General features: G+C 39.3%; 1 protein-coding gene across 2 annotated transcripts; it reads left to right on the forward strand.

Annotated features, from left to right (window-relative positions):
* The first annotated feature begins 242 nt into the window (after positions 1–242).
* Positions 243–12,596, forward strand: LOC117062095 (lithostathine-1-alpha-like). Of its 2 annotated transcripts, XM_033175257.1 has the most exons (8): positions 243–345; positions 9,010–9,102; positions 9,243–9,316; positions 9,618–9,725; positions 10,356–10,474; positions 10,771–10,908; positions 11,631–11,742; positions 11,950–12,596. In XM_033175257.1, exons 4-8 carry the CDS (start codon positions 9,662–9,664, stop codon positions 12,015–12,017), a joined length of 501 nt encoding a protein of 166 aa, XP_033031148.1. In that variant the 5' UTR covers positions 243–345; positions 9,010–9,102; positions 9,243–9,316; positions 9,618–9,661; the 3' UTR covers positions 12,018–12,596. The 2 variants fall into 2 exon arrangements, with proteins under 2 accessions (XP_033031148.1, XP_033031149.1); XM_033175258.1 differs by lacking the exons at positions 243–345; positions 9,010–9,102 and having other exon boundaries at positions 9,232–9,316.
* Positions 12,597–17,598: the final 5,002 nt, after the last annotated feature.

Here is a 17,598-nt window from a genome sequence, read left to right on the forward strand (position 1 = left end):
CCTAAGGCTTGCAGGTTTTTTATGAGGCAGCCTAGAGGGCTGTTTTTTGGAATGGAGGACTAGGAGTTTTCCATAACGGAGGGTAGGCTGGGGAGAACAGAGAAAAAGGAGACCGTCCTGGACGGCCGGAGGGAGATGATAAAAGGAGTAATTGTCACCTCTGCCTTTTTCATTCTCTGAACAGGATCAAATGGCTAAGAGGCAACCCCTTAAGACCAGATGATCAGCGACTGCCTGGTACATGCCGGAGCCTTCTTGGACCAATCTCGGATTTTTGGATGGAAGAAACCAAGAGAGGCCATGCCGATTTTTCCCTGTTAATGGGATTCCCAAGGAAATTTACCTGTAAGTGAGATCAGTGACCAATATGCATGCATGGAGAAGCAACAGGAGACTGAGGAGCTTCCTTTCTCCAGCTGCTGTGGCCTGCTCTCTGGGGTGGAGGGGTAGGTCCATGCAGGATGCAGACCTGAGCCCCTCCTGGGTTTCAGCACCAGATGTAAGGTTTTTGTATCACTTGAAACCCCAACAGCGCACCAACAGACAACATGAGGTGGTGTGGAGCAACATGCTGTTTTAATGAGCACCTGGGTGCAGGATGGCTGAGGCCTAAAATGGCGTCAGCCCCAAGTGAGGACGGGTCAAAGGTTTTATAGTCTCCTGTAAACAGGAAGTGCCCTAGCCTGACGTAACTGCTACGTTGGACCCAGATGGCCTCTTTCTCCATCTTAAGGGGTACGTGTCTTCCAGCTGGCTCTCTTCCTGCTTCTGCTATCTTGCTGGCACACACTGCTGGTGCAAGTATCCTTGTGCCTTAGGACTGGGCCTGTGAAGGGAGGCGTTATTCATCTCCTTAAGGTTTCAGGCCCCAGGGAGAATCTTACACTCATGGCTAATTGTCACTTAAAGGTGACATCTCTTAACACTGTTACAGTGGGAATTAAATTTCAACATGAATTTTTGAAGGGATAAACATTCAAATTATAGCATTCTGCCTCTGTCACCCCCAAAACTCATGTATTTCTCACATATAAAGTACTTTCATTTTAACCCAGTAGCTCCTGGTCTTAACTCATTCTAACACAATCTTAAAAGTTTATGGTCTAGATTCTCATCTAAATATCATCAAAATTGGATATATGTAAGACTCAGGTGATGATTCATTCTAAGGAAAATTCCCCTCCAGCTGTGAAATCAAACAAATTATATGTTTCAAAAATATATGGTAGGACAGGCATAGGATAGACAATCTCATAACAAAAGAGCAACAGAAAATAAAAAGAATTAGCAGGCTCCAACTAAATCCCAACCCCCACCAAAAAAAAAAAAAAATTAAATCCTGAGGTGTGAGAATTTTTTGTTTTGACTCCAAGTGCCACCATCAACGCAGACTGGGACAGAGGTTGGGCCTCCATGGCTTTTCTGGGAGCAACCGATGCAGCAGCTCTCACAGGCTGGACTATTATCCCCAGAGCTCTCGGCAGCTGGGGTTTCAAACTGTTATTGGGAAGTGCAGGAATTTTTTATTTTTAGTTTTAATGGAGGAAGAGTTCTGCCAAGCATTGATTTAACCAAAAAAGAGAATGTATTGAAGGAAAATAGAGAACAGAGAGTTTATTTCCTCTTTTCTGCTTATATTTAGCATGCCTGTTTTAGGTAATCTCTGGGGCGTAAAATTTTTCAAACCTCCCTTTTGTCAGGAGTTCTTCCCTCCTGCTTATGTTAACAACTATTTGCCTAGCAACCCACCCACTGATGTTCCATTAGGAATGTCCTAGTGGGTAGTCTCTGTGGTGGCCTTCCACCTGTGTCAGTTCTCTCGTTGGGCCCTGAGGCTCCCTGACACGTTTTTTAAAATCTAGCTCTTACCATCAGCAATCCTGGAGAGTTAACACTCTATGGACACCATGAAAACTTATACCCTGTACCTTCTGGAGTGATGGCCAGCACCACATCTGGGCTTCTGTGAGCCTTTTCTGAGATGGCTTAAAAGAGTTGCTCAGGAATGCAGGAATCAGAGACTTGAGGAAGCCCTGAGTGATGAGCAACAAGGTCCCAAGGGCTCCCAAGACTCCTCTTTTGATCTAATTCTGTTCTCCAGACATTGGCATTTTGGGCTTGTGATGGGAGCTAATCTCCTTATCAAAATTTGGCCACCCCCTAGGTTTTTCTTTTCTGAATATGCCTTTTCTTTATTTAAAACACAACCAGACTAAGAATTTTCCTAATCTTTACTTTCTGCTTCCTTTTCAATATACATTTCATATTTAATTTTTTCCCTTTTCTCAGGTTTTACTATTGACAGTTTAGAAAAGCCATGCAGCATCCTCAACAATTTGCTACTTAGATATTTCTTCCACCAAATATCCTAACCTGTGGTTCTAAAATTCTGCCTTTCATAAAATGTTGGGACACAAAGACCATTCAGCCATGTTTGTTGCCACTTAGTAAAAAGGATAACCCTCATGTCATTGTGCAATAACATGTTCTGCATTTCCATCTGGGATCTCATCAGAATTACCTCTACCATTCATATTGCTGCTATTCTCTTCAAAACCACTCAAGTAATCTCACTGATGATTTAGGTTTACCCTATAGCTCTCCTCTTCTTGAGCCCTCACCAGCGTAGCCCTTAACACTCTCTTAATAGCAATCTAGGCTTTTTCTAGCCTGATCCTCTAAACTCTTTTGCCCTCTGACCATTACTCAGTTCCAAATCTGACACACATTTTTAGGTGTTTCTAATAGTAACAACCCACTTCTGGTACAAATTTCTACCTTAGTCCATTTTCTACAGCTAGAACAAAACACTTGAGACTGGATAATTTATAATAAACAGAAATTTATTTTCTAACAGTTCCAGAGAGTTAGAAGTTCATTATTAAGATGCTGGAATCTTTCAAGGGCCTTCCTGCTGTTTCACGATATGGCAAAAGGCTGAAGGGCAAAGAAGCAAAAGGGAATGAAACTAGCCATTTTATAATGGTGTTAATCTCAACTATGAGAACAGGGGCTTCATGGCTCAATCACTTCTTAAAGGTCCATGTAAATATGATTACAATGTTCAATTAAATGTCAACATGAATTTAGAGAGGATAAACTTGATCATTTTCCCTGATTCTCTTACTATCTTCATTCTTCTGAAACCTGGTAATATTCATCTTCTCAATGACATAATGACATTTGTTTAAAGGTTATGTGATTATCTGTCTTACACTTTTCATCAGTTCATAGCCAGAAATACATTATGGGTTTAATTTAGATTCATGAATTTACCTTGCCTTGGAGGCATATCATTGATCCTCTGAAGAAAGGATCTTTCACTTGAGAGAAAATCCAGTTTGGGTTCTGAAATTCACTTCTATTCCTCGGCCTCATATGTTACAACAGTTTATATTTCTGCTAGTTCTGTGCCTTCTGTATTTGAAAAGGACAATGCCGTTCAACAAGTGTATTCTCTGAACATAGATATTGGTTTCGCTTTTCATGTTTTATGGTTCAGGGATTCTTTAGTCCTACTGTCAAACTAAAGAGGAAAAATGAGGTAAAAGTAATATAAGTAGTTTATTTGGGCCAAGTTTGAGGACTACAGCCTGGGAGCATAAATTCAAGTTTTCCTGAATATATGCTCCAATTAGCCGCAGTTATCATCGGGTTTAAAGGAAAAAAAAAAAAAAAGGAGGCAGTTCCTAAGTTCTTTACTAATAATTTACATTAATAACAAAGACTATTTACAGGTTATAAATCATAGTTTGTATAAAAAATATCAGGATAATAAGTGAGGCAACTAGTCAGGAACTAAATGCCCTGAAGCAGTTGCCCCCAGGCGTGGGTGTGAAGGCGTATGACCAAACTTCCACACTCATGCCTCTCTGGGCCTGATAAATTTTGCATACATCCCATAGGTCAGAGCTCCGAGCTATTTTTTTTTTTCTCTTCTCACTACAAAGGGTAATTCACTTATATCCTGAAGTTCAAAACTGTTGTATTTTTTCCCAAACAAATGTTGGCCCTCCAGCCCATAGGCTTACAGTGGACAGTTGACAATAGTCATTGCCAGAATGATTCCTCCTTGGAAATCTCAAAAGAAAACAAACAAACAAACAAAAATGAAAAGAAAAGAAAAGAAATCAAACCTTGTCAGCAACCTCAGTTGGTTATTTAACTGACCCAGAGACTAGAAAGTAGAGACAATATTTTCACAAAACTGAGTTTGATTTTATCTGTCTGTGATGTATGTAAATGGAGGAAGTGGGATAGTGGTCAGGAAACTTGAGAGACTGTAGACACCCAGAGGAGGATATGGCAATCACTCTAGCTTTCCTGTGGAGATGAGGTTGTGGATGGAAAGTTTTTACAAAATAACCATGAGTAAAATAGCTCTGGAGTCTGCAGAAAAAGGACAGAGCAAAGTGGTAGAAGAAACAGAGGAGTGAGAAGTAGATTGGAGTTAATGCTTTTTCTCACCACCACTGGATAGAGGTTCAGATACTTAAATTCTCTGAACACCTGTCCTCTTATGAGAGGGACAGTTTAATTACTGTGATCCCATCTACTTATAACACTCCATTCTTTCCAGTTGTTTTAGAATTTTACAGCTTTTGCAGGTGGGCAATAGAATGGACAGATAGAGAACATAGACACTGGTGTCAGATTTATTGGACCCAAATTCTGGCTGTGTTACTTTCTGTGAATCCTGTGTGACCTTGGGCAAGTCACTTCACCTTTTGGTGCTTAAGGTATTTATGTTCAATGTAGAGATTTTTTTTTTAACATGTTTAATACTTGTAAAAATATTTCTAAGAACATAAAAATAAAATACACATGTTTGCTTTAATGGGATAATATAATAGAAATACTCTAGACTAGGAAGTGCATTTGAAGCTATTGTGCAAGTACAGAGAGGAATTATAGTTTAAGCTTTAATCATCGCTGTTATGTGCTTAGCAGACAGTCAGCAGCGTCTTTGCTGAATGCATCATTCCATCTTCACTCCCCTCTCCTTTCTCCTCATTGTATCTGGCAACAGTTCTGAAGAGGCATTGGAGTTGATTTATTAATTTGGGGAAGTATAGTATAAGGTGCAGTCCCCAGAACCTTCAGCTTCTTCCATGGGAGTTTTTCTTTCCACAGGCTCCTTTTGGGGCTTGCCTTGTTAGGAGAGGAGGCCTCCGTGGTAAACGATGCTAGAATGCCATGAATGTGTGGCCCTCCCTTTCCCCACTGCCCCAAGCAGGACGCTTGTCCTGCTGCCTCCCTTGTCCCTTGTCCCACAGATGGTTCTGCTTCAGGCTCACACCACTCACTGCCCCTCCTCCCAGATTCCTCCCTTCACACCCATCATCACTATTCCTGGAAGGTCCCTGCTTCTTCCTGGGCTGCTCAGGGCCATGGGAACTGGGCATCTGGTTGCTGCTGGGGAAGGGCAAAGCCTGCCTTTGACTTGCAGAGTTTACCAAGCTGTTTATGAGAAAGGACCTCATGCATGACCACTCCTGGGTTTGCCAGGAAGAGGCCCCCCGATGCTGAACTTGTGTCAGTGCCCTTTACAAGGCCTGTGAATTTTCTCCTTGCCCTCTGCTTAAAATTTAAATTAAATGCTTATTTTATAGAGGAGAGATCTAAAGAAAAAGAGCTTCTCATTTTTGATTTGAGGAATTTACAACTTTTCTGAGATTCTTATTGATATTAAATAATGTAAATAAGTGGAAGCTTGTTAGTATATGGGTTTCTAACTCTTCAGGGACGCAAGACTTTAAGAGATCATGGATGGTTTTCTGTAAGAGTTTAGTTTTTTCTTAGTGTTTTTGTGGCTTTTATTTCCATAGACAAGTGCTGAGACATGAGGAAGGGAGAAAAGAGGTCCTGGCTTGTTTCCTAACCTTCCAAGATTCCATCAAAACCTCAAATTTTCTGACCTCTTTGTTGTGTGACTTTTGGTGAGGCTGGCTCCTATCTGTGCTAAGGTGGTAAAGAACAGCTCCTTCTGTGCCAAACGCAGACACCAGACATGATTGTCATGCTAGTATATGTAAAAGTCCAATTAAATTGTGGGTGAAGGATGAGGGCTTGGTATCTTATATTTATAAACCTTTTAAGTTCATCCTTTGGGGCTTGTGGTATGGCTGTGATTGCTGAGTGGTTGTTTACTTATTTATTTTTCATTTTCTGGGTACATAGTAGGTATATATATTTATGTGTTACATGAGATATTTTATTGTAAGCATGCAATGCCTAATAAACACCTTGCAGTATGCCGTCTTCATTATTTTAAAATGTTCAATTAAATTATCTTTTACTAAGTCACCCTGTTGTGCTAACAAATACTATGCCTTAGTCATTCTTTCTAACTTAGTTATTTGGTTAAATCAGTCAGAGCTCTAAGAGAGCTGGGTGGGTTGAATGTGGAGATAAATCAAGGGAATTCAGAAGGATATTTGTGATAACTAAATGACCTTAAAGCAAAACTCACGCTTATGTTTGAATTTTGCTTCACTACATAGTAGCTGTTTTATATTAAGTAAATTACTTAAGCCATTTCTCATCTTCAGTTTCTTCATATCTTAAATATGGCTGCAAATAGCACCTGTATTTTCAGAATGTCATGGGATTAAGTGGGTTCTTACTGGTAAAACATTTAGAATAGTATCTGGCATAAAGAACATGGCAGTGAAATCTTGTGTTAAATAAACCGGAACTTTCTTGGTAAGGAGAGGAAGCTAAGTTGTAGGAAGGGTTTCTTACATTTGCAGAGCACAAATAGACCATGGAAGGTCCTCAGTGAACCTGGTACTACTTCACCCAATTTCCTCTTAGGTCTAATGTTTGCAGTATTCACATGTCTGCCAAGGATCAAAAAAAAGAGGGAGATTAACTCTCCTTCATAAGTGTAAATTTTATTACAGGGGTGGAAAGGAGGGAATATCTACAAGGAGATGGCCAAAAGCACCAAAAATTAGCCAGATCGTTGAAACTTCCTAAGTCTTATTAAGGCATATCAAGACATTGCCCCACTTGAGGCTACATTAACACTAGATGGGCAGGGTAATGATTTTCATCTATGAGACGACTTTCAGAGTGAATTTGGTAAAAAGATTTAAACAAGCTAATGAGAATGTCATAAAACTCAGTCAGAGGAAAGAACCTGGGGTTACTGAAGAAAACAAGATCAGCATTGAAGGAATAGGAACTATAACCTCCTTGAAAAGGGCATCACTTTGGAACCACAGTGGCCGCCCGTAAATGTCCTAAATTTTTTTTTTTTTTGTCTTGCATGTGGAATTTGGCCAGTCATATATGCAAGCAATAAGGGTATCTCAATAGGGACAGAGCTATTTAGGGCAATAAAGGTTTTTATGAGAGTACTCTCTCAATTATTGTTTGTTTTATATCTCTCTTTTATATCACACTAGCATAATATATTTTAGTAGGCACTATAAAGTATTAGATCCTTTATACCTGGAAAGTCATTGCTTGTTTGAAATGTTCTTGAAATATAGATGAACTCATATTTTTAAGAAATACCATAAAATGTTTTGTTTTAATATTTGTTTAATTAATTGTGTTTTTACTTTTTATCGTATCAACCTGTGATGGTACCAGATATACTGGATTCCTCCCTACTCTATCCTTTGGTAACTCTGTAGAGCATGACTTAGCCTCTTATTTATAGAAACAAGAAAGACATCTTTCACTAGTGCTAAGTTTTTTAGAAAGCATAACTCATTTTAGTAAATGCAGAAATTAAATGGACTACATTTACAACTATGTATAAAGCTATCATTTGGAATAAATACTATTCATATTTGTTATCTTTGTTTAAAATCTTTAGCTTTTATAAAACAAAGGAAAGATTTAAAAACTCACTCTAAATTCTCTATGCAAATAACATAAGTGGTTATGTATATTCTTGAATTTCAGATTTTTATTCTTTAAACTACATGTGAATTGACCAAAAAATATACAATGTTAATTGCTATCTTTTTAAAGAATCTATACATTTTATTAAATAGTTTATAACTTCCTGCAACTGACGGTTTTGTATTCAACATTACGTTTTTGAAACCAAGCCATGTTGATAAATATCTAGCTTATTTGCTTAATGTGTTTAGTATCTTATAATACATTATCTGTTTATGCAATTGATACACCTGTCTCTGTGAACATTTAGGTTAGTTTTTTTTCTAATATTCCATTCTGAATTTTTTTTTTTTTTGGATGACAATTCCACTAAATACTCAGTTGATTCTGCTAAATGCTCAATTTCATCACATCATCTGTGACTTTAAGAGATTTTTAATTTCATACCGAATTCTTCAATGACGCCTACCCTCATATCCAACTATTTTGAGCTTTCTTAAGCATTAGCTCACTGTACAGTTCCCACCTGCTTCGACTTGGAGAATGCCTATATCAGGCTAGCTACTTATACTAAAACCTGGCTGGACATATTGGTTTACATGTATGTAACTCTTAAGGCTTGACATCTGAAGTAGGTCTTGAGAGCTCCTGAACCTGAAAATAAATAGAGGAATGGCAGAGCACGGTGGCTCATGCCTATAATTCCAGCATTTTGGGAGGTCGAGTCGGGCAGATTGCTTGAGGTCAGGAGTTTGATTGAGACCAGCCTGGTGAAATCCTGTCTCTACAAAAAATACAAAAAATTAGTCAGGCATGGTGGCATGTGCCTGTAATTCTAGCTACTCGAGAGGCTGAGGCAGAAGAATTGCTTGAACCTGGGAGGCAGAGGTTGCAGTGAGCTGAGATTGCACCACTGCCCTCCAGCCTGGGTGACAGAGTGAGATTCTTTCTCAAAAAAAAAAAAAGAAAGAAAGAAAGAAAGAAAAAGAAAAGAAAAGAAATAGAGGAACAACCCAAGCAACCAGCAAATTGTGCTTAATCATGTGGACTCAGCCAACTCTTTCTCTACCGCTACCTATACTTAATATAAAAGAAGGGACTCCATATTTACAGAAAGGACAAGGAAATCTACTCCTTTCTTCTTTCTAGAACTGCTAAAGGTCATAGGCACTGGACACCTGGTTGCTGCTGAGGAAACGCAAAGCCTGACTTGCACTTGGACAGTTTGCCAATCTGTTCGTGGTAAGTTGATGTCATTTGTAGTCATTCCCAGTGAGTGCCAGGAAGAAGCTGGTTTGGATGCCACAATCTCTCTGTCTCAGTGCCATAAGTAGGCCCTCTGATCCTCACTCCTTGCCCCGCCTCTTGCTTAATTTATGCAGCTCTATTTTCAGACCTTGTAATACACCTCCAACCAGTGCCTGGCCCAACAAGCCACTTCAGATCCAGCAAACGAGTAAGTGGACATTACAGGAGGAGGGAAACTCTAACATGGGTTCTTCCTCTTTCATCTTGGGGAAGATTCAGGATAATTTTCTAACCAAAAGGTCTCCACAGTAATGAAGCCTAAGCACGAGATAAACGTGTTTCTGGGTTACAGGATCTGTATAATCTCCACCTGTATAGAGAAATGTTGAGGGTGTGAGTATCTCAGATGGCCTTGCTGCCATCAGGAAACCAGAGAGAGGAAGTTATAAGGAAGTTAATCATGCTCTGCTCTTCACTGCTCAAACCCTCTTCCCTGTGTTCTTCTATAGAGATCGCTGATTTACCCCTTAAGCGAGATTCACTGCTGCTCAGCATGGCTCAGCCCAACTCATGCTTCATTCTGATCTCCTGCCTGATGTTTCTGTCTCTGAGCCAAGGTGAGATTTTTCCCCCCAGACCTCCCACAACCCCAGCCATGAAGCCTTCACTCCATCCTCATGCATATGGGTTCACATGAGAAAAAGCAGAGTCAACATCAAGGGTTATTTTCTGTTGTTCAGTGACCTTTATTGCTGATTTCATCCCATTCAAAAACATCCTCACCTCATTAGGGAGTTAGAGATGGAACTTAGAATGACCCTTTATCAGTGAGCACTGCAGGTGGCATTGGTTTATCATATTAACACTACTCATGATGGGGGTTTTGGGGATGTCTGTATGTAGACAGTCATTAGTGGAATGGTGAACTGAGGGGAGATTTGTGTGTAGAGAAACCAGACAAGCTTGAGACAGGCAGAAGCCTGAGTACTTTGAGACAGAAAAACCTGAGCCCCACATGTAAAAGGGACAATGGGGACACATTTCATGAGCCTATTCATTGTGTGCTCTTGTCTTGAGCAAAGACATCTTGAGAGACTATAGGTAAGATGCAGGAGGGCAGCAGTGACCAATCACTTCATGACCTATAGCATCCTTCTATTCCTATAAAGAATCCTCAGAAGCTCCTACCTCACCATCCAGCCTTTGCCGTGCTCTGAGGGTCTTTCTTAATTGTCTCTCTTTTCCAGGCCAAGAGGTCCAGACAGACTCGCCCAAGGCCCGGATCAGCTGCCCAGAAGGCACCAATGCCTATGGCTCCTACTGCTACTACTTTAATGAAGACCTTGAGACCTGGGTTGATGCAGATGTGAGTGAGGAGAGCAGTGTGGGAAGAGAGGCTCATGAAGGGAGGGGAAGCTGCCACTCTCCAGTGTGTTCAGTGGCTGATATGAGATGAGACTAGTCCCCTCCCTATCTGATCATCAGCCCAAAACTTTCCAATCTACTTTATCCCATCATTCAGCACAGAGATGCCGGTGGTCAGTGACAGTATCATCAGGGACATTTCTGTGCTGTCCTTTTACTGACAGATCCTCTGGCAAGGCTCAGTATATCCCCCACACTTTCCTCCTCCACTGAGTGCTCCATTTGCTTCTTCAATAGCTCTACTGCCAGAATATGAATTCAGGCAACCTGGTGTCTGTGCTCACCGAGGCAGAGGGTGCCTTCGTGGCCTCACTGATTAAGGAAACTAGCACTGATGATGGCAATGTCTGGATTGGCCTCTATGACCCCAAAAAGGTCAGTCTGCAGCCTCTTTTATCTCTTGATTATCAATTTTGAGAAGAAAGAGGGAAGTCTAAGCTTTGGGAAGTCTAGAACCAGCTTTTATCTTTTCTTATTTTTAATAAAAGGGACTTCTTTAGAGATCCTATGATGTATGAGGTAGTGAGATTCAGTGTAGGTAGTAGGAGAGATGAGTGGAAACTGGATATTCTAAGTGTCCTGGGCATTCATTAATGCATAAACTCATCCACTTCTAGGAAAGCATCCTTATATACCACCTCTTACCCATTTTATTATTGTCTTTCTTGAACAATATCCTTTTGTAGACTATATACAAAAAGATACTAGTGGAGGACAACCTACTTATGGCATTTGGGAGCCTGGTGTTATACTAAACAATATACCAACAACTAATGGGCACCAGTGGCATGGTGAATATGAGGGTCATGGGTCTCAGGAGAGAAAAATAAGAAACTACATTCTATAATGAGCTTTTATTTATTTATTTATTTTGTACCAACTTCAGAACATTTGTCATTTTGTGTGAGAGTGGGAGAGAATTGGACATTCCAGGAAAGGAGAAGCTTAAAGCAAAAGCAGAGGAAAAAATGTTCTATTCATGGGAACAATAAGGTTTATTCTTACCTTATGTTTGGCCTGTTACTGAGTGTACACACAGGCCAGGTATTTCTCTTTCCAAGTCACCTCTTTCCCTCTTCTGGCCTTTCTCCATCTAGAATCACCGTTGGCACTGGAGCAGTGGGTCCCTGGTCTCCTACAAATCCTGGGTCATTGGATCCCCAAGCAGTATCAATCCTGGCTACTGTGTGAGCCTGACTTCAAGCTCAGGTAAAAGGCAGAGAATCCATCCATTTGTTTACCATTCCCTCCTGCTTAGTTCTGGGGATGAATGTAGGAACAGAGGTAGAGATGAGGTGAGATCCTTATCCAGGAAAGGTGAAGTGTTTTATCTTGTTTCTTGTCCCGAGTCCTAGATTCAGAGAGGGGCCACACTCCTTTCAAACCCTTATTCTGACTCTTCTCATTGTGTCTTAGGATTCAAGGGATGGAAGGATGTGTCTTGTGAAGAAAAGTTTTCTTTTGTCTGCAAGTTCAAAAACTAGAGGCACTGGAAAATGGACGTATAGAAGTGATCCTGCAATTACTACAGAGTCAAAAATTAAACTGGAACACGTCTCCAACTCAGTTCAAACCCTCTCTTCTCTACTGAATTTGCATCGGTGACCTTTAGTACTTTACCCACCCCCAGTCTCCAGGGCCTGAAATAATAAAAATAAACATGTTTTCCCCACTGTGCTGTCTTCTGCATTTGTTCATTCCACAGTCTATGTCTGAATGGTTGGGGTTGGAATGATTACAACATTTCAGAGCTTGCTTTTTCCTGGATATTTTTTAAAGCCTCATTTACATGTCATGGCCTGTTGCACTTACAAACATGTGATGGCCTTCCTTATGACAAGTTAAGAAGATAAAGATTTCAGCCATATCCTACATGTTACCATGGACCTAGCTTGTGTTAAAGAAATAACTGCATTGTAAATCTAGAGATGGCTGGAATATTTGGTACCATGAAAGGATTTACATAATTAGGGTCTAAGGAGTCCACATCTATTCTCAAATACACAGGTTGATTTCATGACTGAAGTGATAATTCAAGAAGAATTGTCAGGTATAGAGAGAGGACTTCACTGGTGGTAGAATAACTAGAGGTTGGAAGACCAGGAAGGTTTGTTAATGGTGCTACTTCAATAAATAAATAAGTAAATGATAAATCAGATAAATAAAAAATCTACAAGCATATTAATTCCCTCATTCAAGATCCTGTCTCCAAATACATTAAATTCTGAAATACTGAGTTTTAGGACTTCCGCAGATTAATTTTGTAGGAATTTTTCTGAGAGGCAGAGCAAGATGGTAGAATAGAAGACTCTGCCAATTGTCCCCCTGCTGCAGGGACATCAATTTAACAACGATTCAGAAAAAAACACCTTCATATAAACCAAAAGTTAGATGAGCCCTCTTAGTACCTGGATTTAACTCTGAATAACTGAATGGTAATGGTGACACATCCTCTGAGAGAGCTGACACATCCTCTGGGAGGGCTGAATTACTGAAAGAGGCACTGAAAAGATAGAAAAAACAGTCTTGAATGGCTGATGCCAGCCCTCACCCATCCACAGCAACACTAGTGTGGTGCAGAGAGCATCGCTGAGCACTGAGAGAGGGAAAGTATAGCAATTGTGAGGCATTGAACTCAGCACTGTCCTATGAGAGCCTAAAGGAAAACCAGACCAAAATCATGTGGATGAAAAGAGTCAAACACTTTAGAATATTTGAAGAGATTTATTCTGAGCCAAATATGAGTGGCCAACAGCCTGTGACACAGCCCTCAGGAGATCCTGAGAACATGTGCCCAAGGTGGTTGGAGTACAGCTTAATTTACACATATTAGGGAGACACGAGACATCAATCAAATACTGGAAGCTGGGGGTAAAGTAAGAGGGATGGTGCTTCCAAGTCATAGGCAGATGTACAATTTTTCTGATTGGAAATTGGTTGAAAGAGTTAAGTTATTATCTAAAGACCTGGAATCAATAGAAAGTAATGTCTGGGTTATGGTGAAAAGAGGTTGTGGAAAACAAAGTTTTAGCATGCAAATGAAGCCTCCAGGCATCAGGCTTCAGAGAGAACAGATTGTCAATGTTTGATATCAAACTTAAAGAATCTACTCTATCAGTAATTCCAAAAGAGATAGGGTATCATGAGGCATGTCTGAACGCTGCCCACTATCATGTCCTGAACCAGTCCCTCAGGTTAGCCCCGGAATGCCCTTACCTAGATGAGGAGTCCATTCAGATGGTTGGAGGGCTTAGAATTTTATTTTTGGTTCACACTCTGCTGAAATCTTCCCACACATGGAGGATTTAAAGCAGCCCCAGTCAGAGGGGAATTTCCAATCCCAGTGGCTGGAACTTAATTTCTGCACACCTCATCACTGCAGGCTAAAGTGCTCTGTGCTCTAAAAACGTTGAAAGGCAGTCTAGGCCACAAGGACTGCAGCTCATAGGCGAGTCCTAGTGCTGAATTGCTCACTTCATGGGAGACTCACCACACTACTGGCTATGGTGGCTATCAGGTGAAATTCCTTTTGCTTGAGAAGAACACAAGGAAAAGTAAAGTGGACTTTGTCTTACATCTTAGGTACTAGCACAGCCCCAGCAGGGCAGAGCACCGAGTGAGCTGTTAGGTTCCTCGATTCCAGGATTTGACTCTTGGACAGCATGTCTGAACCTACTCTGGGTCAGAAAGTAGCCCACTTCCCTGAAGGGTAAGTCCCAGGCCAGGCAAATTACACAAACCGACTTAAGAGCCCTTGGGACTTAAGAGAACATTAGGTAGAATGCAATACTCCCCGTGGCCTGTGGTGGCAGTGGCTACACAGGGAGGCTCCTCTGCCTTTGGAAAGAGCAAAGAAGAATGGAAAAGACCTTGTTTTGTGGTTTGAGTGCCAGTTTAGCCAAAGTACAATAGAGTATCAGGTAAACTTCTAACGTTTCTAATGCTTGTCCCTGCTACTGAACAGCACATCTGGACCTGCCCAGGGCTTGGGGAACCTTGCCACCCTGAAGTAAATTGTTTCCTTTGCTGTGCAAAAGCTTTTGAACTTGATGTGATCCATTTTGCCATTTTTCTTTGGTTGCCTGAGCTTGTGGGATATAACTCAATAAATTTTTGCCCAGACCTATGTCCTGTAGAGTTTCCTCAATGTTTGTTGCTTTTCATTCGTTTTTGTAGTAGTTTCATAGTTTGAGGTCTTATATTTAAGTCTTCAATCCTTTTAATTGTTGTATATGGCCAGAGACAGGGGTCTAGTTTCATTCTTCTGAATATGGATATCCTATTTCCCAGCACATTTATTGAAGACACTGCCTTTTCCCCAGTGTATGTACTTGACACCTTTGTCCAAAATGAGATCATTGCAGGTGTGTGTAACAGTCACTTCTCAGTCCTTGGAGGAGTCATCACTGCTGGCCTCATAGAACAAGTCAGAGAGAATTCTCTCCTCTTCGATTTTTTGGAATGCTCCTGAACTTTTCTTTGTTGGGAAACTATTTATTACTGATTCAATTTTATTACTCATCACTGGTTTATTCAGGTTTTCCAATTCATCCTGATTCAATTTTGGTAGGTTGTATGTATATAGGAATTTGTCTACTTCCTTTAGATATTCCAGTTTGTTAGTGTATATTTGTTCATAATTGTCCCTGGTGACCTTTCTTAACTTGTGTGGTATCAGTTTTAATGTCATTTTCATTCTGATTTTGTTTATTTGTATTTTCTCTCATATTCTTGGTTACTTTAGAATAATCAAGAATAAAAGAGAGAAAATATTTTATTTATTTTTATCCTTTTAAAAAACAACTTTTTGGGTTTTTTTTTTTTTGGTTCCTTGTATGTTTGTAGTCACCATTTTATTTATTTATGCTCTGATCTTTATTATACATTTTCTTCTGCTAATTTGGGGTTTGATTTGTTCTTATTTTTCTAGTTCCTTAAAGTGCATCATTAGATTGTTTATTTACAATTGTTCTATTTGTTTGATATAGGCATTTATTGCTACAAACTTCCTTTTAGCATGGCTTTTGTTGTATTCCATAGGTTTTGGTATGTTGTGTTTTAGTTTTCACTTGTTTCAAGATATTTTTTGATTTCCTTATTAATTGATTTCTTGATTCTGTGGTCATTCAGGAGCATGCTCTTTAATTCCCATGTGTTTGTACAGTTTCCAAAGTAAAGTTTTCAATTCTTGTTATTGACTTCTAGTTGAATTTCACTGTGGTCTGAGAAAATACTTGATAGGATTTTGATTTTTTAACAATCATCAAAACTTAGTTTTATATCCTAACATATGATCTATTGTGAAGAATGTTCCATTTGTTTATGAGAGAGTGTGTATTCTCTGTTAGATCAAATGTTTTGTATGTGTGGTAGGTCCATTTGGTTGAGCATGCGGTTTAAATCCAAAGTTTCTTTGTAAATTTTCTTTCTAGTGATCTATCTAATTCTGAGAGTGGGAAAGGGGTATGGAAGTCCCTGACTTTTATTCCATTGGAATCTCTCTCTGTCCCTTTAAATCTAATATTATTTGCTTTATGTATTTTGGTACTTTCCTGTTGGGTGCGTTTATGTTTAGAATTATTATATTCTCTTGCTGAATTGATCCCTTTATCATTTTATAATTAACATCTTTGTGCCTTTTCAGTATTTTAGATTTAAAGTCTGTTTCACCTGATATAAGCATAGCTATTCCTACTTGCTTTCGGTGTCCATTTGCATGGAATATCATTTTCTATTCTTTACTTTCAGCATTTTACAGGTGAGATGAATTTGTTAAAGGTAGGATACAGTGGAGTTATTTTTCTAAAAATCCATTCAGTCAGGTTTTTAAGTGGAAAGTATAACCTATTTACATTCAAAGTTTTTATTGATATTTGAACACTTATTCCTCTCATTTTATTAATTGATTTCTGATTGTTTTGTACGTCTTTCATTTCTTTTTTTCCTCTTCATTGTTTATCATTGTGGTTTGGGGGCTTTCTGTAGTGATAACTTTTGAGTCTTTTCTCTTCCTTGTTTGTGTGTTTGCTTATCAGTGGTTTTGATATTTATGTTTTCATGATAGTAGATGTTGTTCATTCACTTTTGGGTACAGGACTCCCTAAAGCATTTCTTGTAGGACCGGTATAGTGATGTGAATCCCTTTACCTTTGGTCTGTGTGAGAAAGGCATTCTTTCTCCTTCATTTATGTAGGTAACTTTGCTAAATATAGGATCCTTGGCAGGCAGCTTTTTTTTGGTTTTGTTTTGTTTTCCTTTCAGCACTTGGAATATACCATCCTGTTCTCTTCTGACTCTAAAGATTTCTTCTAAGACATCCACTGTTAGTATAGAAAGGATGACTTTATAAGTGACTAAGTGTTTTTATCTGGCTGTTTTCAGAATTCTTTGTCTATGTCTTTTGACAGTTTGACTATAATGTGCCATAAACTGTGTCCATTTGGGGATCTCTGAGCTTCTTGTATTTAGATGTCTAAATATCTTGCTAGACTTGGAAAGTTTTAGTCTTTTATATCATTATATTGCTTTTCCAACTCTTTCATTTTCTCTTCAACTTCTGAGACATCAACATTTTGAATATTTGATCACTCTGTGGTGTCCCATACAATACCTAGGCTTTGTTCACTCTTTTATATTCCTTTTTCTTTATTTTGGCTTGATTTGAAAAGACTTGTCTTTAAGTTCTGAAATTCTTAATTCTGCTTGACCTAGTAGTCTATTATTAAAACTTTGCATGTAATTTGTTTTTTAATTCAATGAGTTATTCTGTTCCAGAATTTTTGTTTGGTTGCTTTCTATAATATCTACCTCTTTTGTAAATTTTTCATTTATATCTTGAGTTTTTTTATTCTTTATTATTATTATTATTATTATTATATTTTAAGTTCTAGGGTACATGTGTATAACGTGCAGGTTTGTTACATATGTATACTTGTGCCATGTTGGTCTGCTGCACCCATCAACTCGTCAGCACCCATCAACTCATCATTTACATCAGGTATAACTCCCAATGCAATCCCTCCCCCCTCTCCCCTCCCCATGATAGGCCCCGATGTGTGATGTTCC

Source organism: Trachypithecus francoisi, unplaced genomic scaffold (assembly GCF_009764315.1).
Source record: "Trachypithecus francoisi isolate TF-2019V2 unplaced genomic scaffold, Tfra_2.0 Lachesis_group17, whole genome shotgun sequence".
Lineage (NCBI taxonomy): Eukaryota > Metazoa > Chordata > Mammalia > Primates > Cercopithecidae > Trachypithecus > Trachypithecus francoisi.